Source organism: Desmodus rotundus, chromosome 4 (genome assembly GCF_022682495.2).
Source record: "Desmodus rotundus isolate HL8 chromosome 4, HLdesRot8A.1, whole genome shotgun sequence".
In the NCBI taxonomy this organism is placed as follows: domain Eukaryota; kingdom Metazoa; phylum Chordata; class Mammalia; order Chiroptera; family Phyllostomidae; genus Desmodus; species Desmodus rotundus.
In genome coordinates this window covers 21379791-21404418 of record NC_071390.1, presented here as the reverse complement: position 1 = coordinate 21404418, position 24628 = coordinate 21379791, and the positions used below count along the sequence as shown (strand labels likewise).

The window sequence follows — 24628 nt, the reverse complement described above, 5'->3', positions numbered from 1 at the left end:
ATCAGAGTTCTGACTGTATTCCTTTGTTTTTGGCTATATTTATCATGTTAGCTTGATACAGCCCCATGAAATTACAAATATTTGTCTTTGGTACCCCACGAAGACCTCTTCCAGTATGCTCTTGACTTTCTGTGGCTGTTTCTATTTTTACGTGTTGCCTTTCTTCCTGTGTTGGTATCCTCCTCCCACTTTTTAAAATTTAGTCTATGATCAGTCTTTCATTTTATTCTTCAAGTTATCTTACTGAGCCTTCTATAGCAGTAAAGTCTTTCTGTTACACCTTTCCCCAAATGCTGTCTTTGATAGTTGCGTCCATTTCTTCCAACCAAAAATAAATAAGTAAATACAGTTTTCTAATAAAGCTTTTGGTTTAACTTCTACTTTGCTGTTGTAATTTATATCTAGATGAATTTGACAGTCTGACTCTGTGGCATGAATTCTGTCAGTTTCTCTCTTGAATAATACTGAATATGCTCTCTCTGCTCAGTAGTGGTAACTCTTAACAGTATAACAAAAGACAACTTGGGTAAAGTCCATTTTCTTAGCAGATCACATTTATGATAATATTCTGAGCTTAATATTTAGCGTTTATCAGGCACTCACACTCTCAGAGGCTCTAGGCATTTCATGTAGCGGCGGTCCCTGTTGTCAAACAGCTTCCATCATAAAAGGTTTTGACTTATAACATAGACAGACTGAGAAGCCAGTTTTGAATACCTAGCCATCCTTTTTTGGGAGTCCCTTTGATTTGAAGAAATTCAGATACTTTAGCAAGTCATGGTAACTACAGTGCACTAGAAAATGAGATCCAACCTTGACATGATTTCTCTTTCCTTAGGATGTAGAGTTTCATTGCTTATGAAGAAAATCCTAGGGTGTCTGTGTGTAACCAGACATTAAAAGGAGGACAGGAATCGCTGAGGAATAGTGGGCATTGAGAGACAACAAAGTGGTTAAGAGTGTGGGGTCTGAAGTCAGACTTTGACTCAAATCTCGGCTCTGCCGACTAGCTGTGTGACCTTGGCAGGTTACTCAACCCCCTGACATTTGATTTCTTTATCTGTACAATTAATACAGTGGTTCCTACCTCATTAAATGATGTTGGAGTTGAAATTATTATAATTATTAACCACATTTAGAATCTCTTCATTCAAAATCTGTTGTTTGTCTGCAGCGTGTTTCTAGAATAAGATTGTTTAGAGAAGAGTACCTTTAATCTAGAATTATTTCAGTGTATCTTGTTTAGCCCTTTTCTTTATGTTGGTGTATCCTGTTGCCTGATCCTTTGTCCCTTTTTAAAAACTACTATTTTAGCTTCTCCTTTGCAGATTTTTTTTTTAAGATTTTATTTATTTGAGAGAGGGGAAGGGGCCTGGCTAGCAACCTGGGCATGTGTCCTGACTGGGAATCAAACAAGCAACCTTTTGGTTAGCAGGCCGGCATGCAATCCACTGAGCCACACCAGCCAGGGCTCCGTTGCAGATTTCCCTCTCTGTGTTAACACACAAGTCAGAGCCAGCAGCTACCTTCCTGATAGGAAATTTTCTCGACTAATTTTCAAGGTGTATAATAGGAAGAGGGCAGGGGAGAAACGCTCCTGGAGACATCGAACAATTAATTATATTGTAATGGAGCTATAGAGGGAGGAGTGGATGACTGGCCCAGAGAAAACATGATTTCTCTGGTGCCAGGATTACACTCAGAGGCATTTCTGCCTATCTCCACTTTGCAAGGCACGGTGCCAGTGAGAACAGCAGTTAGTACACCCATAGTGGGGTTTACTAGCTTCCACACCGTGTTTGGTGGGTTCTTAACTTCAGGATAAGGAATTAAATTTTTTACCCAGCAGGAAGTGATTGCCATTTACTGATTTTTTTTGTAGCAAAGATCTAGCTTGGGATATGAGTATTCCAAAGATGTGCTGTCATAAGGAAGGAGATGCTAACAAATGTTGCTCACTGGAGTCAAGGAAAGGCAGTAAAATGCATGTATGTATATACATAGCCAGGAACACACCTGTGAAAGTCAATTTCATGCCTTAGACTTGACAGAACAGTGCTTTTAGGCATTTCTTTTCATCTTCTTCCATACCTGCTTCTGAACACTCCTGTGATCCCTTTGTTTTCTGTGCAAATGAACTGAATTGCTCTTTTTAAAACATAGCTACACTGGTTACCAACCAGCAGCCTGGGTGCCTGAGTTGCCAACACACCTTAACCCACATAAATGAAAACAAAAAAGTATTCTCCGTGACAGAGAGGCATTCCTGCTACCCATGACATTAGGCTCCACTGACTAGCACAGCTTTCCTCAGTGAAATAAGACTGTGGGGCATGTACCTAGTCCAAAGGTAGGAGTTACCATCAAAAACAAAATTTTCAAAAGATAAGGCCAATGAGTCTGTGAATCCAGAAGTCTGATAGACCAGTGGGTGAATTCTGATTATACGTATTTCATTTATCTGTTGACATTATAATATTCCTGAAGACCTGATATGCACATGTTCTGCACTGGAAATCACCATGTTTCACACAAAAGCAAATAAATGTTGGCCCAGTTCCTTAGAGCCCAGAAAGTTACTCCTTGACGTGGGACTCCTGAAATCGTACTTAACGTCACACCTCTCCAGGCTAGTTAAGGAGATACATGGAATGCTAACTGTGAAAATGCTTTGAAGAAATATGAAGCTCCTTGTGAATACATAATATTATGATTTTTATTGGGAAATATTTGTTGTTTTTTTAGGGGACAGTATTTATTCAAAAACAAACCTCCTGACGGAAATGCTCCTCCCAACTCTTTTTACAGAGCACTTTATCCTAAAATTATACAAGACATTGAGGTAAGAATCTATGTATATTTGGGTATTTACCAAATACTAGAGAATTAACAACATTCTTCAGTAACATCATTGTTACGGCAAACTTGGTTTAAGGTTTATGGATGTGGGTTAAAAAACAGTGTCTTGGTAAGAGAATAGAGTAAGTAAAATATAGTAAATTGCTAGGCAGAAATTTGTGTTTAAAAGTTGTTTACTAATAAGTAGGTGAGAGAGAAAGACTATGATGTCTTCACATAACAGCAATGAGACTACTAAAGTTGCATTCTTAGCCTGATACTCAGATTCCTTCTGAATTGAGCCTCCATGGAAGTTCACTGGTAGAAATGGCCGCCATGTGGGTAGGAAAACCCCTGAGCACATAACCTCAGGTGGTTCATAGCTTGCCCTCCACTGGTGAACACTCTTTCCACCAGGTTTATTATTTAATTGAATGAATTATATGCAGGAGAGTTCCAAGAAATAAGTGTTTAATTACAAATGGAAAAAATGGTTTATAATTTTCAATAGTAGCTTTTTTATAACAAATTTTCAGTTTGCCTTAAGTAGCCAGTAGAGTGAAGCCTTGAGCATTTATCATTGGTTGCCATGATCAACAGATAAGAGTTTAGTTCTGGTCCTTTCCTACTGACTGCCTCTTTCCCATTCCTTCTCCTCAGACAATAGAATCTAACTGGAGATGTGGCAGGCACAGCTTACAGAGAATCCACTGCCGAAGTGAGACGAGCAAAGGAGTTTACTGTTTACAGTACGATGATCAGAAGATAGTCAGCGGCCTTCGGGACAACACCATCAAGGTGCGTTTCCTTCCACTGTGGGAAGGTAGCTGACGAAGCGAGGGTGAGCACATTCATAAAACTATCGAAAGCATACATTCTAAGTATTATTTCCGGGAAGTAAGTTAGCATTCTAGATTGTTTCTAGTCCCAAAGCCCAAATCATTTCCCTAAAGGACAGATACCTGCTTCCCCCAGGGGAGCATCCAAGTAGATTGCTAAATTCTCTTCTTGAAGTGCACTGAATGGGCTATTACTCTTGGCCCTCACATAATTATAGGCTACCCCTGTTCCTTAATGAAAAGGATAAAGTCTGCATTAGTACTGAAGCCACACATGTATAGGTGTTTGCTATACTGAGAGAAAAGAATGCATTCCACACTACTCTGGGCTTTGATTCTTTTGGGGAATCAAACACATAATAGAGCCAGCAAGTCTCTGCAGCACCCCATTATCACAGTGATCAAAAGCATCTTGTTTGCCATCTTAGATCTGGGATAAAAGCACGTTGGAATGCAAGCGAATTCTCACAGGCCACACGGGTTCTGTCCTGTGTCTCCAGTATGACGAGAGGGTGATCATAACTGGATCATCGGATTCCACGGTCAGGTAGGAAATTTCAGATTTTCCTTTGAACTCTGAAATACCAGATCCGCTCTGTTCTTTGTCACAGATAGTAACTCTGTATATATCTGCATGAACACAGTTCTGAAACTTCGTAATTAAAGAAGAATAAACCATCAGCTCCCTTCCCCCATCATTGTGTCAATATAGAACTAGAAAACTTGAATTAGGAATGCTTAAGGTAAGTTTACATTTTTGTACATTTAAGAAACTACACAGCCTATTTTAATTTGCGGGAACCATCCATTATAAAAACTTGGAAACCATGCATTCCTTACAAAAACCACTTCACAGGGGGATGACATGACAGGAATGAAGCCTTCCTTTCAGGTAGTTATAACCGCAGTGCAGGCATGCATTATCTCCTTTAAAATGTGTATAGGTGAGCAGTGCTCTCTCTTCGCCAACCCCTCCCCTGCTGTCCCTGCAGTTTTTAATTGCAAGCTTCACTCAAGGAGGGGCCTTCAATTTCCAGAGGCATTAGTGATTTGATGACACAGCCATTATGCTGCTGGAGTCCAGTGCAGCTTGAGTTCTGGGTACCAGAAGCACTGCTGGAAACCTCTGTTAGGAATTTTGCCTTAAGCTAAAGGATTTAGCAAACATAATGCATCAAAAGTAACTTTTTTTAAAATAGGGAGGAAAAAGCAGTTAACTGTATTCTTAGATTCTCTGAAGTTAAATGTGTACCATTCCCAGTTATCCTCTGTGAATAGAAAAGGCTGTTCTTGTTTCTCGTCTTGACTTAAAGGCATTGCAAACTCAGTTATTATAGTTATCGACATTTAACATTTATTGGTGCATGTGGAGTGCCTCAAGGAAGCTGAAACAGTGTAGAGGCTATCATTATATATAGGATAAAGGAAAAATTATTTTCTGAAAAAGGGGGTTAAACTGGAAAAGGAAATAAAATGTGTTATAAAAACCTAGGTAAAATATACAAAAATAGAGTAATCAAAGTCAAATACTGTATTTCATCACACAAAATTCTCAAGCTATCCAAGGGTCCCATGCTCTGCTGCGATGCCCATATTTATAGTGGATAGCTATTCTTTTTTTTCTTTTTTTTTAAGGTATTTATTTATTTTTAGAGAGAGGGGAAGGGAAGGAGAAAGAGGGGGAGAGAAACATCTATGTGTGGTTGCCTCTCATGTGTCCCCTACTGGGGACCTGGCCTGCAACCCAGGCATGTGCCCTGACTGGGAATCGAACCAGCAGCCCTTTGGTTTGCAGGCTGGCACTCAATCCACTGAGCTACACCAGCCAGGGCTGGATAGCTATTCTTGATCCCAACCCCCATTCAAAGCATAGAAGTGGGGTCTTAGACTTAGAGTCTAAGTAATCTTGGACCTTGACCTCTGTGGTAAAATCTAAGATCCAGGATCATCAAACTCAAATTCATAGTACTAACTAAATCAGTCTTGTTACAGAAGTTTCTTGGCCTATATCAGTTCTAGTTCCTAAGGGCTAATGCTCCTATTATTAGATTCCCAGTTTGAAATGTATCTTGTTAATGGCATCAGATTGAATGTCAGAAGCTTTATAATAATCTTAAGATCTGTGTTCAATTAGTAGGTGATGGTGGGTGCTACCTCTTTCCTACCCCCACACTTGCCCACATTTCAAGTAGTGTGTCTTACGCATTCCACATTGGCAGCATCCCATCTCCTTCCTTTCCCAATCCAGCCCTCTACCTACCACTTCCTCGTGGCCCACCCATACTGTGTACCTCAGTTTCATTTATAAGCTGCAGAAGAAGAATAGGGTGTAGTACTAACTATGAACATGGAGCAGGAGGGATGGGAAGTGTGGTGGTCAAATACTGGTCACAGATTGTAGCATCAGTACCATCAAAATCTCAGATAGCCTTCTTAATGTTGTTTGTTCCAGAGTGTGGGATGTAAATACAGGTGAAATGCTAAACACTTTGATTCACCATTGTGAAGCAGTTCTGCACTTGCGTTTCAATAATGGCATGATGGTGACCTGCTCCAAAGACCGTTCCATTGCTGTATGGGATATGGCCTCCCCAACCGACATCACCCTCCGGAGGGTGCTGGTCGGACACCGGGCTGCCGTCAATGTTGTAGACTTCGATGACAAGTACATTGTTTCTGCATCTGGAGATAGGACTATAAAGGTAAAAGACATTTTCAATAAGTCCCCAACGTAAGAGTAGGGGAATTCATGTGAAAACCTGATCGAGGGCTATTTCATATTGAAACATCACTGTAGGTTAATATTTAATATTTATTTAATATTTAATTCATAAACTAGTTTATGTGTAAAAAGGCAATGAATGAGACGAGTTGTGTGACAATATTTTTAAAGGTTTTATTTATTTATTTTTAGTGAAAGGGGAAGGGAGGGAGTGAAACATCAGTATACAAGAGAAACATTGATCAGATGCCTCTCATGTGCCCCCAACTGGGGGCCTGGTGCACGATGCAGGCATGTGCCCTGACCAGGAATCAAACCAGCAACCTTTTGGTTTGCAGGACAATGCCCAACCCACCGAGCTATACCAGTCAGGGCAAGTTGTGTGACAATTTTGGTTAGGTATTTTATTACTATAAATCAGCTATTTTCAACCCGTGTGCCACAAGAATTTTTAAAACATGCAATACCTGACTAATCAGGGGCACTAACCTCTTTTCCCTTAGACTATCAAATTAAAAAATGACAGTAGCCAACACAACAATAGCCATTGAGTATGAATGAATCAAAATTACACCTATTTTTTTGTCAGATCATCAAAAATTTTTTTTTGGTGTGCTGCAGAATTTTAGTAATTAGTTTGTGTGCCGTGAGATAAGAAAGGCTGACACTGGTGAATGGTGAGTGTGAAAAGGCAGGGGTAAATTTAGGTTCAAGAAAATGTGTCTGCAAGACCAGATTAACATGGTGAGAGTAATCAATTTGAGGAATCCTCATGTGATAGCAGCGAGCTCCAAATAAGCCCTCTATTACCATGAATCAAACTTGTCATTGGTTTGGTTTGGTTGGAGAAGTTGACTTTGTTCAGTCCTATTTTCTGCTTCTCCAAGACTCCACTTGCCATATGTTCAACTAGTGAAAGCATCATATAAATTGCCAAATGCCATTTTCTGTCTCAGGTGTGGAACACAAGTACTTGTGAATTTGTAAGGACCTTAAATGGACACAAACGCGGCATCGCCTGTTTGCAGTACAGAGACAGGCTGGTCGTTAGTGGCTCATCCGACAACACTATCAGGTGAGCATCAGATGCCCTTGCACAGGAGGGATCGATACCATCCTGCCATTCATTGTTTGTGCACAGTTCAAACGACTCTTCAACTGTGTTATGTTTATAATAAAATGTTCTCCCTTTCTCCCTACAAGCTTCTTGCAGGTCAAAAGTTTGCCCTAAGCAGGCAGGCAGCACAATGAAGCTTTTTGTTGATGTATTAATTTCCTGTAATAGTTTTATCACCAGATAGACCTGGTTAAAAAGTACTGCTTGAATGAGGAAGTGGGCAAGAGAGAGAAGTAGATGGAGGTTGAAAGCCCTTCTCTTTAAATTTCACCTGTCTACCATTGGAAAATGCTAACAAATAGCTAAAGGCCATTTCTCTCTGCCACTGGTTTAAAAAAAAAAAAAAAAGGAACAGGATTTGTTTCCCTACCAGAAATTGTGCATTTTGTTTTCTTAGCATCACATAATTGGCCAGGGAATTACCAGTCTTTGAAATTATAAAGAATCCACAAATTGAAGTATTTTTGGTGTTTTTTCTTCACAAAGATGGATGACACAGATATGAATTGTATTTGGATGATTTATCAATCCTCTCTGTTCCTTCAAAGAAATACTAAGAGGATGAAAAGCCCATTTAAAAAAAAAAATAGAGCTATTATTGTATCTGAGGAGATTATCATTCCTAGAAATCATTTGGATTGGTCTGAAAGTGTATAGTTTTTGTATATTAGTATATAAAAGTCACTGAGAATTTACTTTGCACTACCATTGTATGAGAAAGACTGTCCTGGACAGTGAGTGAAAGCAGAGTGTGTCCTCAGTGAGAGAGATGGCCATGCTTTGTGAGGGCAGGGTGCACTGACATTGTTCACCTTGTTCTTATGGTGATTTCAGGAAGCATTACCTTTCTTAGCTGGTCATTTTCTTCACGGGCAACTGTGTGCATTGAATTCGTCCTTTTTATGCCTTGGAGACCCTGGTTACAGAATTACATAAAACATTGTGCTTTGAAAATACATACTGTGTTTGAACTTAAGTCATACATATTTCTACCTGACTTATATGGCAGAAAGGAAATAAATTACATTGAAAGCAGTACATTTTTGTGTGGGTCTTGATCTATTTTGTTTTTGTGGGGTTTTTTTTTAAAAAACATTGAAGAACATTATTTTATCATTCCAAGTTTCAGAAAGAATAAATGAAAATTCACTTGACTCAATTTTCTTTTCCAGATTATGGGACATAGAATGTGGTGCATGTTTACGAGTATTAGAAGGCCATGAGGAATTGGTGCGCTGTATTCGATTTGATAACAAGAGGATAGTTAGTGGGGCCTATGATGGGTGAGTTTGCATCTGCATCTGAATCCCTCCTGCCTCAGGATGTTAAACATAGCTGGTCCTTGTCTCTAAAAGATCGTGGATGGACCCACTACGATGGCTCTGGTGTCAGATCTCTGTATTCACCTCTCCTTTGTTTACTCTTCTCCAAAATATTCTTCCCAATTATTTAATTGCACTTGCTTGCTCATGATTTTTATTGATACTTGGGGTTTAGGTTATTTATTTGTCTGTTTTTCCCTATATTACAAAGAACTGGACAAATCCAGTATCACAGAATATGCATATAAAATAGTGACTTACTAATAAATTAAAACATGGGAGGGTGATATCAATAGGGCTTAGTGTGGTAGGACCTTAAATTTTGATATTTTTGAATGATTCCAGAAAGTACAGCTCCCTTTACTTCTAGCATTTCGGTTATAATAAGTTCAGTAATCTTTATTTTATTCCATCTAATTTCCAGTGAGTATAGAATCCATTCATGTTGTGGGTGGATCCCATCTCTAGCAATGCCAAGCACATAGTAAATCTTACAAAAGTATATTTGCTTATGAAGGCCTCTTTATCATTTCATCTTGTCAAGGTACCTGATTTGGAGGAGTATACAGCTACTGTCCCATATTGGCAGCTTTTTAAATATCAGAAACTAACTTAACAGCTTTATTGTGGCGTATGAACTGACTATACTGCCATATTAAGACAATTCAAGCAGCGGGATGTGAGGCAGGCCTGCCTCTTCTGCTCTGAGTCAGCCATCATTCCCGTGCCCTCAGCACATGGGTCAGGGTGCGCCGACAGGTTCCAGCAAGGGCCAAGCGTATGTTTCCGCATCCCCGTGGTTTTGCTCTGTACCCACCTTTCTTGGGTTTCGTCTGTTATTTATCATGAGGAGACATGACCTATAATTAACTTTTAGAAGGGCTAAACTTTTATTTAAATCAAAATATTTAAGGATTTGTTTATATAAACTCCAAAACTCTGAATGGACCCAGTCCTCTGGTACATGTGACCTGTGCCATCCTTAGAACTGACCAAAAAGACGATGCCTCAGAATTAACAGGTTTCTAGGTCTAAGTGATCTCTTATATTATTAGAAAATCTAATGTGTAAGTTCTGCTCTTAGCCCCAAAGTAGGGTGTAACTTGACCATTCACTACCTTCATCAGTTTTGGTAAAGCTGACCTGTTCCTCGTTTTTAGGTTAATCACATCCATTTCCCCCTGTTAAGACCAATAACCTCTATTCAAGAATGAATATCAGAACCAAGTCTTCAAAACAAAAACGTTTTTATATATTCCTGTGAGCTGCGTTTATCGTATAAACTATATTCACCATACATATTTATCGCCATGAGTTTTTGCCATTCTTCCTGTACTCCCTTAATTTTGCTTTTAACAAAGACTTTTGTCCCCTTTTTGACCTTTAGAAAAATTAAAGTGTGGGATCTTGTAGCTGCTTTGGACCCCCGTGCTCCTGCAGGGACTCTCTGTCTGCGGACCCTGGTGGTAAGTCTTACTGTGTAAAGGGAGCTGGGGAGTAGGAAGGAGAAGTTGAACATTGATGTACTATGGGGTACAGATCTGGATTTGATAGTTAGAACCTCACAAAACCTACTGTTAAGTGGAAAGGCAACCAATACATGATAATAAAATATGTTCACATGGCACCTTTCTTGCAAAAGCGTTTTAGAGACCATATATGGAGAGAAACGTGGCAGCAGTTTAACAGCTGCATGTCAACTCTGCACATCAGTTCAGCACAGGGAGTGAGTGAGAATTCTGTATCCACCAGAAACAGTCGGGGCACTTAGGGAGAAGGAACGTAATTACTCTAACTGGAGCCTGTCCAGAATCTGAGGACCCGCACACCTGTGCCTACAAAAAGTGCCATGGGAGTCTGCGTGAGCCCCGGTCAGGCCCTTGTTTCTGCATCCTACTCAAGGCTTGTGCTGCCAGCAACTTGAATCCCACCTTTACTCCTTGTATGCCCCCTTGCCTGAACATCTTGACAGTTTGGAAAAGAGTGACTCAAAAGGACTAATGTCACTTTCAAAAGCACTAAATTCTTTATCCTGGTGTTTGCCAAAGGCCTGGATTAGAAAATGTCCTAAAGTTAAAAGCTACTTCCATTAGAAAAAGATTAGGTGGGGCACTAGGGAAGACAGAGTCTTTTGCACAGGGAAAAGATGAGAGCAAGCATTTGAAGCCCCAGTATTCTGGATCCTGGCCCAATGTTTAGGCAGTCTATGCTCTTGAAAAGAAAGATTTATCTTCCTTGTTGGAATTAAAGCGCATTCTTTCAGTACCAGGCATGCTTTACCTTCGTATTTCACACGTTTTTTAAAATGCATACTGTTCCTCATTTACAATTAATCTAAGTCTGGTTTTTAGAGTATAATTTACAGCCCTGGCTGGTGTGGCTCAGTGGGTTGAGCACTGACCTGCAAACCAAAAGATCATCGGTTCGATTCCCAGTTGCCAGTTCCTGGTTAGGGGCATGCAAGAGATAACCTATCCGTGTTTCTCTTGCACATCAATGTTTCTCTCGTTCTCTTCCTCCCGCCCTTCCCCTCTCTCAAATAAATAAATAAATAAATAAATAAATAAATATTCATCTGAAAGAAAACTAAATGGGGAAAAATAGGTTTAAAAAAAAGCATAATTTACATACAGCAAAATTTGTCCATTTTTAGTGTATTTTTTTAAAAAATTATATTTTATTGATTATGCTATTACAGTTGTCCCAGTTTTTTCCCCTTTGCTCCCCTCTACCAGCACACCCCACTACCTCAGGCAATCCCCCGCTCTTGTTCATGTCCACAGGTCATGTGTGTTGAGTTCTTCGGCTGCTCCCTTTCCTATACTGTACTTTACATCCCAATGGCTATTCTGTAACCACCTTATTTGTACTTCTTAATCCCCCCCACCTGTCACCCATTCTCCCAATCTTTAACCTTCAACATTTTAATTATGATGTGTCTTGGGGTGGGCCTCTTTGCGCCCATTTTATTTGGAATTCTCTGTGCTTCTTAGACTTGTGTATTTCCTTCACCATATTAGGGAGGTTTTCCTTCATTATTTTTTCAAATAGATTTCCAATTTCTTGCTCTTTCTCTTCTCCTTCTGGCACCCCTATGTAAATATTGGATTGCTCAAAGTTGTCTGCAGGCTGTTTACACTGTCCTTGTTTTTTTGGATTCTTTTTTTTTTTTCTTGTTGTTCTGATTGGTTGTTTTTTAGTTCCGTATGTTCCAAATCATTGATTTGATTCTCAACTTCAACCACTCTACTGTTGTTTCCCTATAAATTGTTCTTTATTTCAGTTAGTGTATCCTTCGTTTCTGGCTGGATCTTTTTTATTCTGTTAATATCCTCACTAAGTTCCTTGAGCATCCTTATAAGCAGTGTTTTGAACTCTGCATCTGACAGATTGCTTATCTCCATTTAGCTATTTTTCTGGAGTTTTGATCTGTTTGTTCATTTGTGCCATGTCTCTTTGCCTCCTCAATTTGGCAGCCTCCCTGTGTTTGATTCTATGTATTAGGTAGAGCTGCTTTTGACTTGGTGTCTTGGTAGTGTAGCCTAATATAGTAGGTGTCTTGGTAGGGTCCAGTCTCCTCCTCCATCACCCAAGCTGGGAACTCGAGGTACGCCTTTCATGTGGGCTGAGTACACCCTCCTCTTGTAGTTGAGCCTTGGTTGCTTATGGCAGATCAATGGGAGGGACTTACCCAGGCCAGTCAGTTGCAGGGATTGGCTGTGACCACTGACCACCAACCTCCACCCTCCATGGAGGATCGCTGTGCAGGGGCAGGGTGGTGATGCTCAGATGTGTCTGTAGCTGTCCACTGGGTGCACTGGCCCTGTGGGTTTACCGGGTGGTGCAGGCCAAGGTCAGCCCCTACCTGTGTTTTCCCTGGGGCCACCCTGCCTGAGTTATAAAGTAATCTGAGATGGCTGCTACTTACGCTGGGCTCGGAGATTCTTCGCAGGCTAAGTCAACTGTGAATCTAGGCTGCTAGTTCCACGCCTGGGGCTCACTGAAGCCAGCTATTGCTTGTTTGAGGGGATTTAGAAAGTTAAGAAGCTCAAGCCAAGACCATCCCTTCATATGGAAGAGCAGCCTGGGTGGGCCAGTAATTTGGGTGGGGCAGAGTCTCTGGGGATCTCCAAGGCAGGTCAAACAATGTCAGCCAGGTGGTTGTCAGACTTTTCCATTCAACTCGATTTCTCGGTTCTGAGCAATGATTGTCCTATATTCTAGTTGCAATTTTGTTGTGGTTGTACGAAGAGACAGGCCATGTCTGCTTGGCCACCACCTTGACGTGAAGTCCTTTATTGCAATTCTGTGAATTGTTCAGATGTGTATATACCATAATCAACTTATAGAAAATTTCCAATTTCTCCCTAAAATTATGTCCCTTGGAATCACCCTTAGCAACTGTTCATCTGATTTCTGTCCCTGTACTTTTGCTGTTTTATTAATGTCACATAAATTAAATCATACAGTATGTAGTGTTTTGCCATTGGCTTGTTTCACTTTATTTAAGATTCATCCATGTTGTTGCCTGTGTTAGAACTTTGTTCTTTTTTATTGCTGAGTAGTATTCCGTTGTGTGGATAAACCAGTTTGTTTATTCATTCACCAGTTTAAGGACATTTTGAATGTTTCAAGTTTCTGGTGATACTGAAAACATTCCCATACAGGTTTTTGTACATACATATTGTTTTCATTTCTCCTGGGTAAACACCTAGAAGTATAATTTCTGGCTCCTATGATAAGTGTATGTTTAAATTTAAAAGAACTACTAAGCTATTTTCAAAGTGGCATTTTGGGAATTTACAAATGCATGCCATTTTAGATTTCCACTGACAATGTATGAGAGGCTCATTTATCCACATCCTTGACAGCACTTGTTACCGTCAGATTTTGGTGTGTTTTTTTTTTTTTTTTTTTTTTTTTTAGTTGTAGCCATTTTAGTGAATTATAGTGATTATAGTTTTAATTTGCATTTTTTGATAACTAATGGTGTAGAACATCTTTTTGTGTTCCTTTTTTGTGAAGTGTCTGTTCAAATCTTGTCTTCTTTTATTGCATTGTCTTAAGATTTTGAAAACAGATTTAGTGAAATATAATGAAGTGGACCTATTTAAAGTATACCACTTAATAATTAATTTTAACATATGTACATACCGATGAAACTATCACTTCAACCAAGATAATGAACTTATCCTCATGCCCCCTGTGTAATCCCTCCTTCCCATTCCACCTACTTCCCCCTGCTCCAGTCCCCAGGCAGCCATTGATCTGCTTTCTGTCAAAATTAGTTTGCATTTTCTAGGGTTTAATTAATGGCTTCTTTTCATTAAGCCTCATTCTTTTGATATTCACCCATGTTGTTGATGTATCAGTAGTTCATTGCTGAGTGGTGTTCCATTGTATGATTATACCACAATTTATCCATCTGCCAGTTGATGAAAATTTGGACTGTTTCCAGTTTATGGCTATTACAAATAAAGTTTCTATACACATTATGTGCAAGTCTTTATGTGACCCTATGCTTTCATTTCTCCTGGGTAAATCCTAGGAGCAGAATTGCTAGATCATATGATAAATGTATGTTTAATATTTTTAGAAACTGCCAAACTGTTTTCCAAAGTAGTTGTACCATTTAACATTACAGTGCATGCGAGAGTTCCACATCCTCTCCAATACTCAGTGTACAGTCTTTAATTTGAGTCATTCTATTAAGGGTCTTGTGGTACCTCATTGTGATCTTAACTTGTATATCCCTCATGTTAATAATGTTGAGCATTGTTTCATGTGTTTATTTGCCATCCATATATCTATCTTGGTGAAGTATCTGTTTGGATCTTTTGCCCATTTTCTTTAATTGAGTAGTTATCTTATTATTGAGTTTTGAGAGTTCTTTACATATTCAGGATACCCATTTTGTTTTTTCATTCCCTTAAATTCTCTGTTTTAAAACAGAGATCCTTAATTATTTTAAGAGTTTTATTTATTCATTTTTAGAGAGGGGGGAGGAAAGGAGAGAGGGAAACATCAATGTATGGTTGCCTCTTGAGCACCCCCTACTGGGAACCTGGCCTGCAACCCAGGCGTGTGTTCTGACTGGGAATCGAACTGGTGACCCTTTGGTTCTCAGGCCTGCGCTCAATTCACTGAGCTACACCAGCCAGGGTAGAAATTCTTAATTTTGATTAAGCCCAAATATATCAACTTTGTCTATTACAGTTTGTAATTTGATATTATATCTCTTAAAAAAACTTTGCCTAATCCAAAATCACAAGGATTTCCCCTGTGTTGTCTTTAGAAGTTGTGTAGTTTTAGTTTTTACATTTTGGTCTATGATTCATTTTCAGTTAACTTTTGTAGATGGTACAAGGTATGGTTCAAAGTTCACATAGATATCCAGTTATTCCAGCACCATTTGTTCAGAACTATCCTTTTTCCTCTGACTTTTGCAGCCTTTTCAAAAATCAATTGACCATGTGTGAATGGGTCTACTTACGAACTTGCTCAGTTCCACTGATCTTTTTGTCTTATTTGTCTGGCTTTGTCTTCATGCCAATGTCATACTATCTTGGTTACTGCAGCTTTTTAATAACTCATGAAGTCTAGTAGTGTAAGTCCCACCCCTCCCAAAAAATATATGTGCTGAGATTTTCATTGAGATTGTGTTAAATCTAGGTCAATTTGAATTGAAGAGAATTGACTTAACAATATGAGTCTTCCGATCCATGAACACAATATATATCTCTTTGTTTAGGTCTCTTTAAACTTTCTCAGCAATGTTTTATACCTTTCACTGTAAAGATCTTATATGATTTTTATCATGTTTATCCCTAAGTATTTCATACTTTTAATGCTATTGTAAATGGTATTTTTAAATTTCAATTTCTGGATTATTCATTGCAAATACATAGAAATACACTTTTAGGTTTTTTTCAACCTGTATACCTTTTATTTCTCTTTCTTGTTTTACTGTACTAAGACCTTCAGTACAGTGATCAAAAGAATTAGTAACAGTGGATGCCCTTATGGGGAAAAGGCAGCTTGCACGTACATAGGTCTGTGGTAGCTATAGGTTTTCATAAATAAACATTATTAGGGGTTAGGATGTTCCTTTCTGTTCCTTGATAGCTGACAGTTTTTATTAGAAGTAGATGTTGAATTTTATTAAATGCACTTATCTACACCCATTGAAATGATCTTATATTCTCACCTTCTGTTAATTGGAGTATTACATTGATTTTCGAATGTTAAGCACAACTTTGCATCACTATAGATTTCGTGGTCATTAAAAGGGTAATAATAAAGACATAATATGAACACAACTCTATGCCCCAAACTTAATATCCTGTACCTTCACATCAAAAGAAATAGACAATCTGAAGAGGCCTATACCTATTAAAGAAATTGAAGCAATAGTTAACAACCTCTTAAGAGAAAGCACCAGACCCAAATGGGTTCACTGGTGAATTCTACCAAATGTTTGAGGAAAACATTATACCAGTTCTCTACAGTCTCTTCCAGAAGACATAAGCAAAGTGAATGCTTCCTAACTTATTCTATGAAGCAGAATTACCCTAAGAGCAAAAGCAGACAAAAATATTACAAGAAAAGAAAACCACAGACCAATATGTCTCATGCACACAGATGCTCATCTCTGAGTGTATTTGCATCTTGTAAAGGATGTAAAATGACACATCCTCTATGGAAAACAGGATGGCAGTTCCTCAAAATATCAAAGATAGAATTATGATCCAGCACTCCCACTCTGGGTATATGTTATATCAAAAAGATCAAAAACAGGATCTCAAAGAGATATTTGCATATTCATGTTCATAGCAGTATTATTCACAATAGCCAAGAGGTGGAAGCAGCTCAAGTGTCCATCAACAGATGAATGGATAAACAAAATGTGATACACGCACACACAAATATTATTCAGCCTTGAAAAGAAAGGAAATACTATCACATGCTACACCATGGATGAAACTTGAGGATATTATTCTAAATGAAACAAGTCAGTCACAAAAAGACAAATACGACGAGGTTTCTGAAGTGGCTGAATGCACACAAACACAAAGTAGAAGAGTGGTGCCCGGGGAGTTGTTTCATGGGCGGAGAGTTTTAGTTTTGCTGTATGAGAGGGTTCCGGAGATCGATGGCGCAGCAGCGCGCACGCACTCAACACTGCTGACCGAATACCGAAAAGTGGATGAGGTGGCAGGTGTTATGTGACTATTACCATAATTCAAAATTTTTTTTTAAATACTAATGTAATAGGCGAACGTGCAATTTCATAACTAATACAAGTTTATTAGATAGGATTTTTTGGTAATATTTTAAACCATTTGATTCAGATATAAGTGTGATGTTTACTCTCCTTAGGTTTAGTGATTTCACAATAAGGAAAATTTCTGAAATTATTTAAAAGGTGGTAATATGCCAATAAAATGAAGTAACATATTAAGATAAATTTCAACAAAATTTTAGCAAACTGAATCCAACAATGTATAAAAAGAATTACATACCATGACCAAGTGGGACTTATTCCACTTATGCAAAAGCAAGTATAATACTCAAAAATCAATTCATGTAATCCATCACATCAAAAGGATAAGAAGGAAAATCACATGATTATATAAATAGATACAGAAAAGGCATGTGGCAAAATCCAACATCCATTCATGATAAACTCTCAGCGAACTAGGAATAGAAGGGAACTATTTCAGCTTCATAAAGAAAAATGCAAATTAAAACTCCCAATAAAGTATCACTACAAATCTATCAAAATAGCCAAAATTTAAAAGATCGGCAGCATCAGTTTGTTGAAGATGTGAAGCAACTGGAATTCTGATACATGCCTGAGAGGAGTATAAATCGGCACAACTTTTAAAAACTTTTGCCACGCCCACTAACGCTAGGCACACACCTACTCCATGTGCCAGTGGTGCTCCTCCTCAGGGAGTGGGAGCGTGCACCCATTGACATACATGTGCATAGAGACTTTACTTACAATAGCCAAGACTGGAATCAGCCTGTTCGTCCATCACAGGACACAGTAAGTACATTGTAGTATGTTCATATAATGGAGTAGCAACCAGTCATTTGAAAAAAAAAAAATGAACTCTGTTGCATGCAGTAACAGAGAGGAAGCTTGTAGTGCTGAGTGAAAGGAACCAGGAAAAAGAATGCTATTTTGAGCGTATTTACATGAAATTGAAAAACAGGAAAAGTGAATTGACACCATTGGGGTGAAGGTAGTATTGACTAGCAAGGGGCACAAGAAGCCTTCTGGGGTGCTGCAAGTAACGAGAGCAGTGGTGGTTGCGATGGTGTGCTGTGTATGCCCAGAACTGCTTAGGAGAGTCAGGTAGTAAATTGTCCTGAATTTTGCAAACTTCTTGAGTCCATACAGATAGCTTGAAATTGGCCAGGGTAGGAACTTTTACACCATGAAAATATGCAGATGCTTTTACAGGTTGGGAGAGGTCATTGATGAACATTTACCAGCACACAGCTTAGTATTGCGCGTCAATCCCTGGCCGCTGATTGTAGAAGAACCCTAGAGGTGCAGAGAGAGGGTAAGGCTAGGAGAGTCAGTGGTGAGAAACCAGCGTTCTCTTTGACATGTCCCAGCTCTAGTGCATGTGACTTTGGTTGTGCGTGAAATCAACTGCCCGATATTGGACTTTTCCATCTTGCCTTTAATCCAAATTAGGTTTTTTCTCTACTTAAACAGCTAAATGGTAGAGAAAATGATCAGCATAAATAGCCTTACCATCGACTCCTTTTGACATGTTGCTGAATGCGTGTCCTTTTGATTTTGAGTAGTTCAGAAGCTTCTGTTTGTGCTTCTTTAGGAGCATTCAGGAAGAGTTTTCCGACTCCAGTTTGATGAATTCCAGATCGTCAGTAGCTCACACGACGACACGATCCTCATCTGGGACTTTCTCAATGACCCAACCGCCCAAGCCGAGCCTCCCCGCTCACCTTCGAGAACATACACGTATATCTCCAGATAAATAATCGTGCACTGACCTCATATACTTGCCCAGGTATGAAAAAGAATTGTGTACATGGCACTGTGAATAGGAGATGGAATGTTGGCTTATAGGTGTTGCTAGTTTCACGGAGCCTTCTCATGCCCTTTGTCTTTCCAAGTTGTGAAAAGCAAGGGAAGCTGACATCGTGAGACAGAGCTGGGGCTGTGTATTGGATGCTGCCTTTATCAAGGTAGCCAGCCTCAGTTCTAGACGATTCTTGAGCTAGATCTAGCTGGCCTGTGTGCAGTAGAACTAGTGATTCCTGCCCCAGTTATTTAATAGCATTGTTAAGAAAGTAAGGGGGAAGGGAGAAAGTAAGAGATTTGAATCAGTTTCAAAACTAAGAGTAATTGACCCAAAAAGCTGTGGCTTTGGAGTTCCCAAATTAAACCAGTACCTATAGTAAAAATTCTTTAAATTGGGTAGATAATCTAATGTATAAATGGGAAAAATCTCATGGTGAAAAATGCTGACTTCTCACAGTTCTGCCTTGTCAGCGTCATTTGATATAAGAGGTAGCTTTTTATCCTTATCCCCACTCCCTCCTCCCTCTAAAAGTGAGAAGAACTATCTTTTGACCTTGGAAGTAGCTCTGGAATTGCTGAGGACTCCATGTATTCACCCATTCACGTCTTCATCCTCCCTCTGAGGTACAGAGAAAGGATAAGGCCAGGGAGATACTCTTCCCCTCTGAGGCAGGAAAAAATCCTAAAATTCATCTTGACCTGTATTATGGTATATTCCAATCATATCTGCTGTCCTAACCAGTTGAAACACGTTGTTATCGCTGGTTTAGGAAAACTGCACTATTCCTGGGGATTGTTTCCCACACTTGCCTCAGTGCTTGTGGCAGAAGAACACATTTAGCACACTTTTCTGCACATCTTTTTACAGTGGCTTTTCTGAGTGGGGTGGTTGGTGCCCTGCTGGGCTCGTTCCAGTGCCCACTTCTCACAGGGGATATGCTGCTTCCTCGTCCCTCAGCCTCCTCGGCCCAGTCCCACCGGTAGGCCTGGGTGAGAATCTTAGCTGTGTCCCATGGGCAGGTAACCTCCCAGAGCCTCGGTCTCCTGATTAGGAAAGGGAAGGTTGCAGGTACACATACTACGCAGAGCTGTTACGAGGATTGCAGTTGAACTGTTGTATATAAAATTTTCGTTGCTTGGCACAATGCCTAGCACCTAACAAGCCCTTAGTAAAAAGTGGTTTATTGGTATTAATATTGTAATCATGTTACCTATCCCCTCCTTTTGCCAAAATCTGCTGCTCCTGAGATTTCTATGGCATTCTGCCATATATAATATTTTTCCTGGTGCTCTTATGGATGACGTCTCCTTCCCCTTTCACCCGTACAGCATACACATCCCCTAAGAGTCTGTCTCAGGCTTTGTTTCCTTATCCAAACCCCTTTCTTTGGCTGCTGTACCTCTTCCCGAGGCTTCTGCCTTAATCTCCAGGCCACATATCCAGCCACCACCACCGGTCTTTGGAGGCCACGCGGGGCCAGAACCTTGGAGCTGTGCTCGCCCACTGCACCTGTGCGGGGAGCAGATGAAAGCTTGATGCTGCACCCACACAGTCACTCTTAATCTCAAGACATCAGATCACTCTGCGTGACTCTGAATGTGTCAGTGAGCCCCTGCCAAGTCCCCAAATAGGCCGTGCAGCCTTTAAAAGAAGCTCCTACTTGGCAGGGGCAAGAGCAGGCATTGAGAAGGATTTCTGAGCCTTTCTCCCAACTGACAGCTAAGTTAATATTCTTTTTCTCATAGAGCGAGTGAGAAATACAGGGAAAGGGACTAATGACTATCTGCTCTCTTTTCACACAGGACTCATTAAAGTTGCGGTATTTAACGTATCTGCCAATACCAGGATGCGCAACAACAGTAACAATCAAAATACTACCCACTTCCCCCGGACTAGCCGAGGAGTGGGGCTTTAAGACTCCTGTTGGGACACAGTTGGTCTGCAGTCGGCTCAGGAGGGGCTGCTCAGCACAGCTGACTGCTTCCGTGCTGCTATCAGAAGATCTTTTCTTTCATGACTGATTGGAACTTTTAAAGCTCACCTCACTTCCCCTCCTCCTTTCCCCTCTGCACCTTTTTTTTCCTCGTTTGGTTCCAGACAAAGATGACTTATAAATATATTTAGTGTTTTGCCAGAATCTCTCTTGCTTTGCCATTAAGCAGAAGAACTAGTTTCCCTATATAGCCTGCTGGGAGACACCCACTTCTAGGGGAGAGGGAGGTACAACTTGAAGCCAGACAGCACCCAGTGTCTCCTGGGAGCCACAGGAATGCCCAGCGCCTGGCAAACTCAGCGCAGCCCCACTGTGCTTGGGAGACAACCGTCTGTACAGTCTCTGAGGCAAGAGAGGGAGACGACAAGAATAAGCACACTGGAAGATCTGGGCCTCTTTCCTTCCATCTCTTTTGTCTGTTCCTGCACCTCTTCCCCTCCTCCCACTCCCCTTCAACCTGTTTCTCTGCTCCACCTGAGAAGTATGAAGAGAGTGTCTTCAGATAGCATGAGACAAATCAGCTAGAAAATGCAACACTTTTCAGAAAAGTTAAATGCCATTCAGTCAAAATTTCAAACTGAGGCTTCTGCTGCAGGTGACCCTCTATGACAACAATGAGTTCTCAGACACGGTGTTTTCATCATATTTGCAATTCTGTTCTCCTTCTGACACCCTTCCCCTAAAAGAGGGAGGGGGTGGAGCAGAAATTCCCTGGGCTTCATCAATGGTCACATCTTTTCTGGACTCAGCAGTCTCCTCGATTCCATGTAGAGTGTGGAAAGGAGTTGCTGATTGCATTTTCTCTCATTAACAATTAGATGTGTAATAAAAAGCTTTGTACTTCATCTTAAATCACTGGTAAGGCTCAGCCTACAGAAAGGTTTGAATGGCTAGAGCCGGTCGCTCAATGCATTCTGCATAATGGTTCAGATCTCTGGTTTCCTCATCAGGGCCTGTGAGCACCAAGGCGCCTGTATCTTTGCCAAGGCCACAGTCGGAGTAGCTTAAGAGGTGGTCAGGAATAAAAGTTTATTTCTTTTTCATTTAGGCCAGTAAATAGCATTTCTCAAAAATCAAGCTAAATCATCTCAACTTTGCACTGTAGAACCTTCCTTCTGCTCTTCCCAAACCCAGTATTTACAAAGGGCAAAGCTGCCAGAGAGAGCAGATCAGGGTGAAGTTTGGCACACAGGGTTTCTTACTGGGGCAGAGACTGCCTTCTCTCTTCCTTTTCTTCCTCCTTCTGGTCTTACTTACTCTCCACTCTCCCCCGACCAGTAAAATTTCTCTGGGGGTTGGTGAATAACATAAACAAATGGACCTCAGCAAGGGCCAGGCTGACCCAGCCACTTGAAAGGCAGCTGTATGGGCTTCAGGTGCGGGGCACACGTGCCACCCAACCTGGGAGCACAGAGAATGCCATCAGCGTGTGCCTAGCTTGGTTCTCGGGGCAGGAATGGACCTGCACCAGCCACTTCTGGTGGCGTGGGCACACCCATCAAAACCCCTGAGGCCACAGCACAGTCTCAAATTTCCCTCGGAAGCTGAGCTGTCAGGCCCATTTTCCATCCCTGATCAAAGCAGTTGAGTAAAAGAAAAAGCCCCTTTTTAACCAGCTGCTGGAAAACGTCAGAATGGGAGCCAGCTGCAAGTAACCTCACAGCCAGGCCACCTTTACTTCTGCAATGGCGAAGGCAAGAAAAGCCATCTTTCCTCTTCCCTCTGGTTTGCAAAAAGGTGTTCTCTTCCTAAAATGTGCCCAGACCGAGTGTTGTTGTTACATATCATCAGGCAGGTGTGCATATGTAGTTGTCCTTTTCTGCTTTATGAGTGCTTTTAAGCTTCTAGTTCCGGCTCATATTCAGAAAATATTTCCCAGTGTAATACGTCATTGCCTAGGAAATATTTTCTGAGTATAATTCCCTTCCCAACTACCCAAATGCCACAGAGAAATGTTTTCTATTTAGTCACTTATCATGGTTCCTTGTCCATTGTGTTGACTGTTAATGCCTTTTTGATTGGTTGAGGATTTTGCTACAGATGAGACAGAGGACCATCAGCCCTGAAAAACACACAGGTCAGGCATTAAAGAGGCATGGATTTTAAGCTGTTTTAAAATATTGTCCAATAGCCATAACTTACTAGCCCTTCTGTTACATGCTGCTGTTCTGAAGTGAGAGCTGTTGAATATTCATTGGTGCCCGGGGTGGGGTTTTGCTCTCCCATGTAGGTTTGAAGGTAGATTGTTTCTAAGACTGTTCCGAAGCTTGTCCAGTACATCATAAATGAGATTGAGGTGGGCCCTGCAGTCTGCAGCCGTTAGCTCCGTGGAGGATATTCCCCAAGTTGTCCTCTGCTGCTGATGGAAATGGGAATGAAGTTAAGTGGTCTGAAAAACTTGAGTCAGTCACATTTGTCAGCTCTGGGGGTCATTTACCAGTTCATTGTAGAAGAAATAATCAGGTAAGTAGAAGTTCATTTCCAGAGAAGGTAAACCCCACTTACCATCTCTGCATGATTTCAGTGGGAATTGATTATCACTAATCCCCAACTGGGCTAGAATAAATGTAAAGTTTGACCTTTTTAAAAAGAGAAACAAAGAAAGTCTCAACGCATTTAAAGGAATGGTAGAAGAGGAGCTGAAGGCGTCTCTGGGCTCTGAAATGAAATGTCTCCATTGTAGATTAGTCTGCTCTCGCTAAAATTCCCACGTGGGCCTGAAAGGAATGTTCCCTAGAGGTAGGAGGAAGCCCCCTCAGAGGTGGGCGAGCGGGGCGTGGGTGCACCTGCACCTGGGAGCCCTGCGGGGTGGTGCGGGCACTCCGTCCACCCCGGGGCTGCCGGGACAACACCAGCACGCCCTGCTGCACATGTGTGTGTGTCCACTGCTGAGACTGTCCTTCTGCTTTCTTACGTGCAGTTTGAAAGCAGGCGTGTGTTGTGAATGGGAAGCCTTTCACATTTGTCCCTTGGCAAAATTCTTTCTGGCGGCTCTTCACCAGAAACTTTAGAGACAGGTACTCGGTGGAACTCTGTTGACAGATTATGAAATCTGGCCCTCGTAATTTGTTTCTGAACTGGAAAAGACACTGGGACTCCTAAATCATTCTGTGTTCTGCTTGAGGAAGAAAAATCCTTTTTTATTTTTCTTTTGTAAAATCAAAATCTGAAGAGAAGAAAATAGGCACTCTTGCCGTCTCTTGGTGCCCACTGGCCTGAGCACTGGGGTGGGCCCCCTTCTTGCCTAGAACTTGGTGGTGTGTGGAAGGAAAGGGCTCGGGTGGGAGGGGTGGGGAATGTTGGAAATAATGAGGAGAGTGTTTTCTTTCCTGGAACTGTTGACCTTGGTGTCCTCCATTTACCTTGGGTGGTACCTTCCTGCCTAAAGTGCGGGCCTGAGGGGCTAGGCTGCAAGCTTAGTTATGGGGGAACCACTGCACGTCTAGGTAGAAAAAGGGGCGCTAAGGTTCCCCCCACCTGTGACGCTCCCATTCCTTGAAGATCAGGTTTACCATTTGACTTTAACCCTCTTCTCAATCTCCTTCCCCATTTGGACGCCTTCAACAGACGTGCCAGGAGGTGGAGAACGTGGAAAGGCGCCCTTGCCCCTCCTCACCGTCCTCTCTCCCCTCCTAGAGTGATTCTCACGTCTAACCTGGGCACCCAGAGCCTGCAGGCTGAGTCTTTCTCCCCGGGCTTCATCCGCACAGCCATCTCTGAGGTGAATAGGGTT

The 24628-nt window shown here is 41.0% G+C and overlaps 1 protein-coding gene across 9 annotated transcripts in view; it reads left to right on the top strand.

The window, feature by feature from the left end:
• Positions 1–21039, top strand: part of BTRC (beta-transducin repeat containing E3 ubiquitin protein ligase) — a 172185-nt gene extending 151146 nt beyond the window's left edge. For all 9 annotated transcript variants that reach the window (XM_024555720.3, XM_053922361.2, XM_024555719.4 and 6 more), the window contains 9 exons: positions 2746–2842; positions 3499–3636; positions 4106–4224; positions 6130–6379; positions 7356–7474; positions 8689–8799; positions 10226–10304; positions 18693–18887; positions 20705–21039. In XM_024555720.3, the coding sequence (XP_024411488.1) occupies positions 2746–2842; positions 3499–3636; positions 4106–4224; positions 6130–6379; positions 7356–7474; positions 8689–8799; positions 10226–10304; positions 18693–18854 (1075 nt within the window). In that variant the 3' untranslated portion in view covers positions 18855–18887; positions 20705–21039. The remainder of the gene's footprint in view (positions 1–2745; positions 2843–3498; positions 3637–4105; positions 4225–6129; positions 6380–7355; positions 7475–8688; positions 8800–10225; positions 10305–18692; positions 18888–20704) is intronic.
• Positions 21040–24628: the final 3589 nt, after the last annotated feature.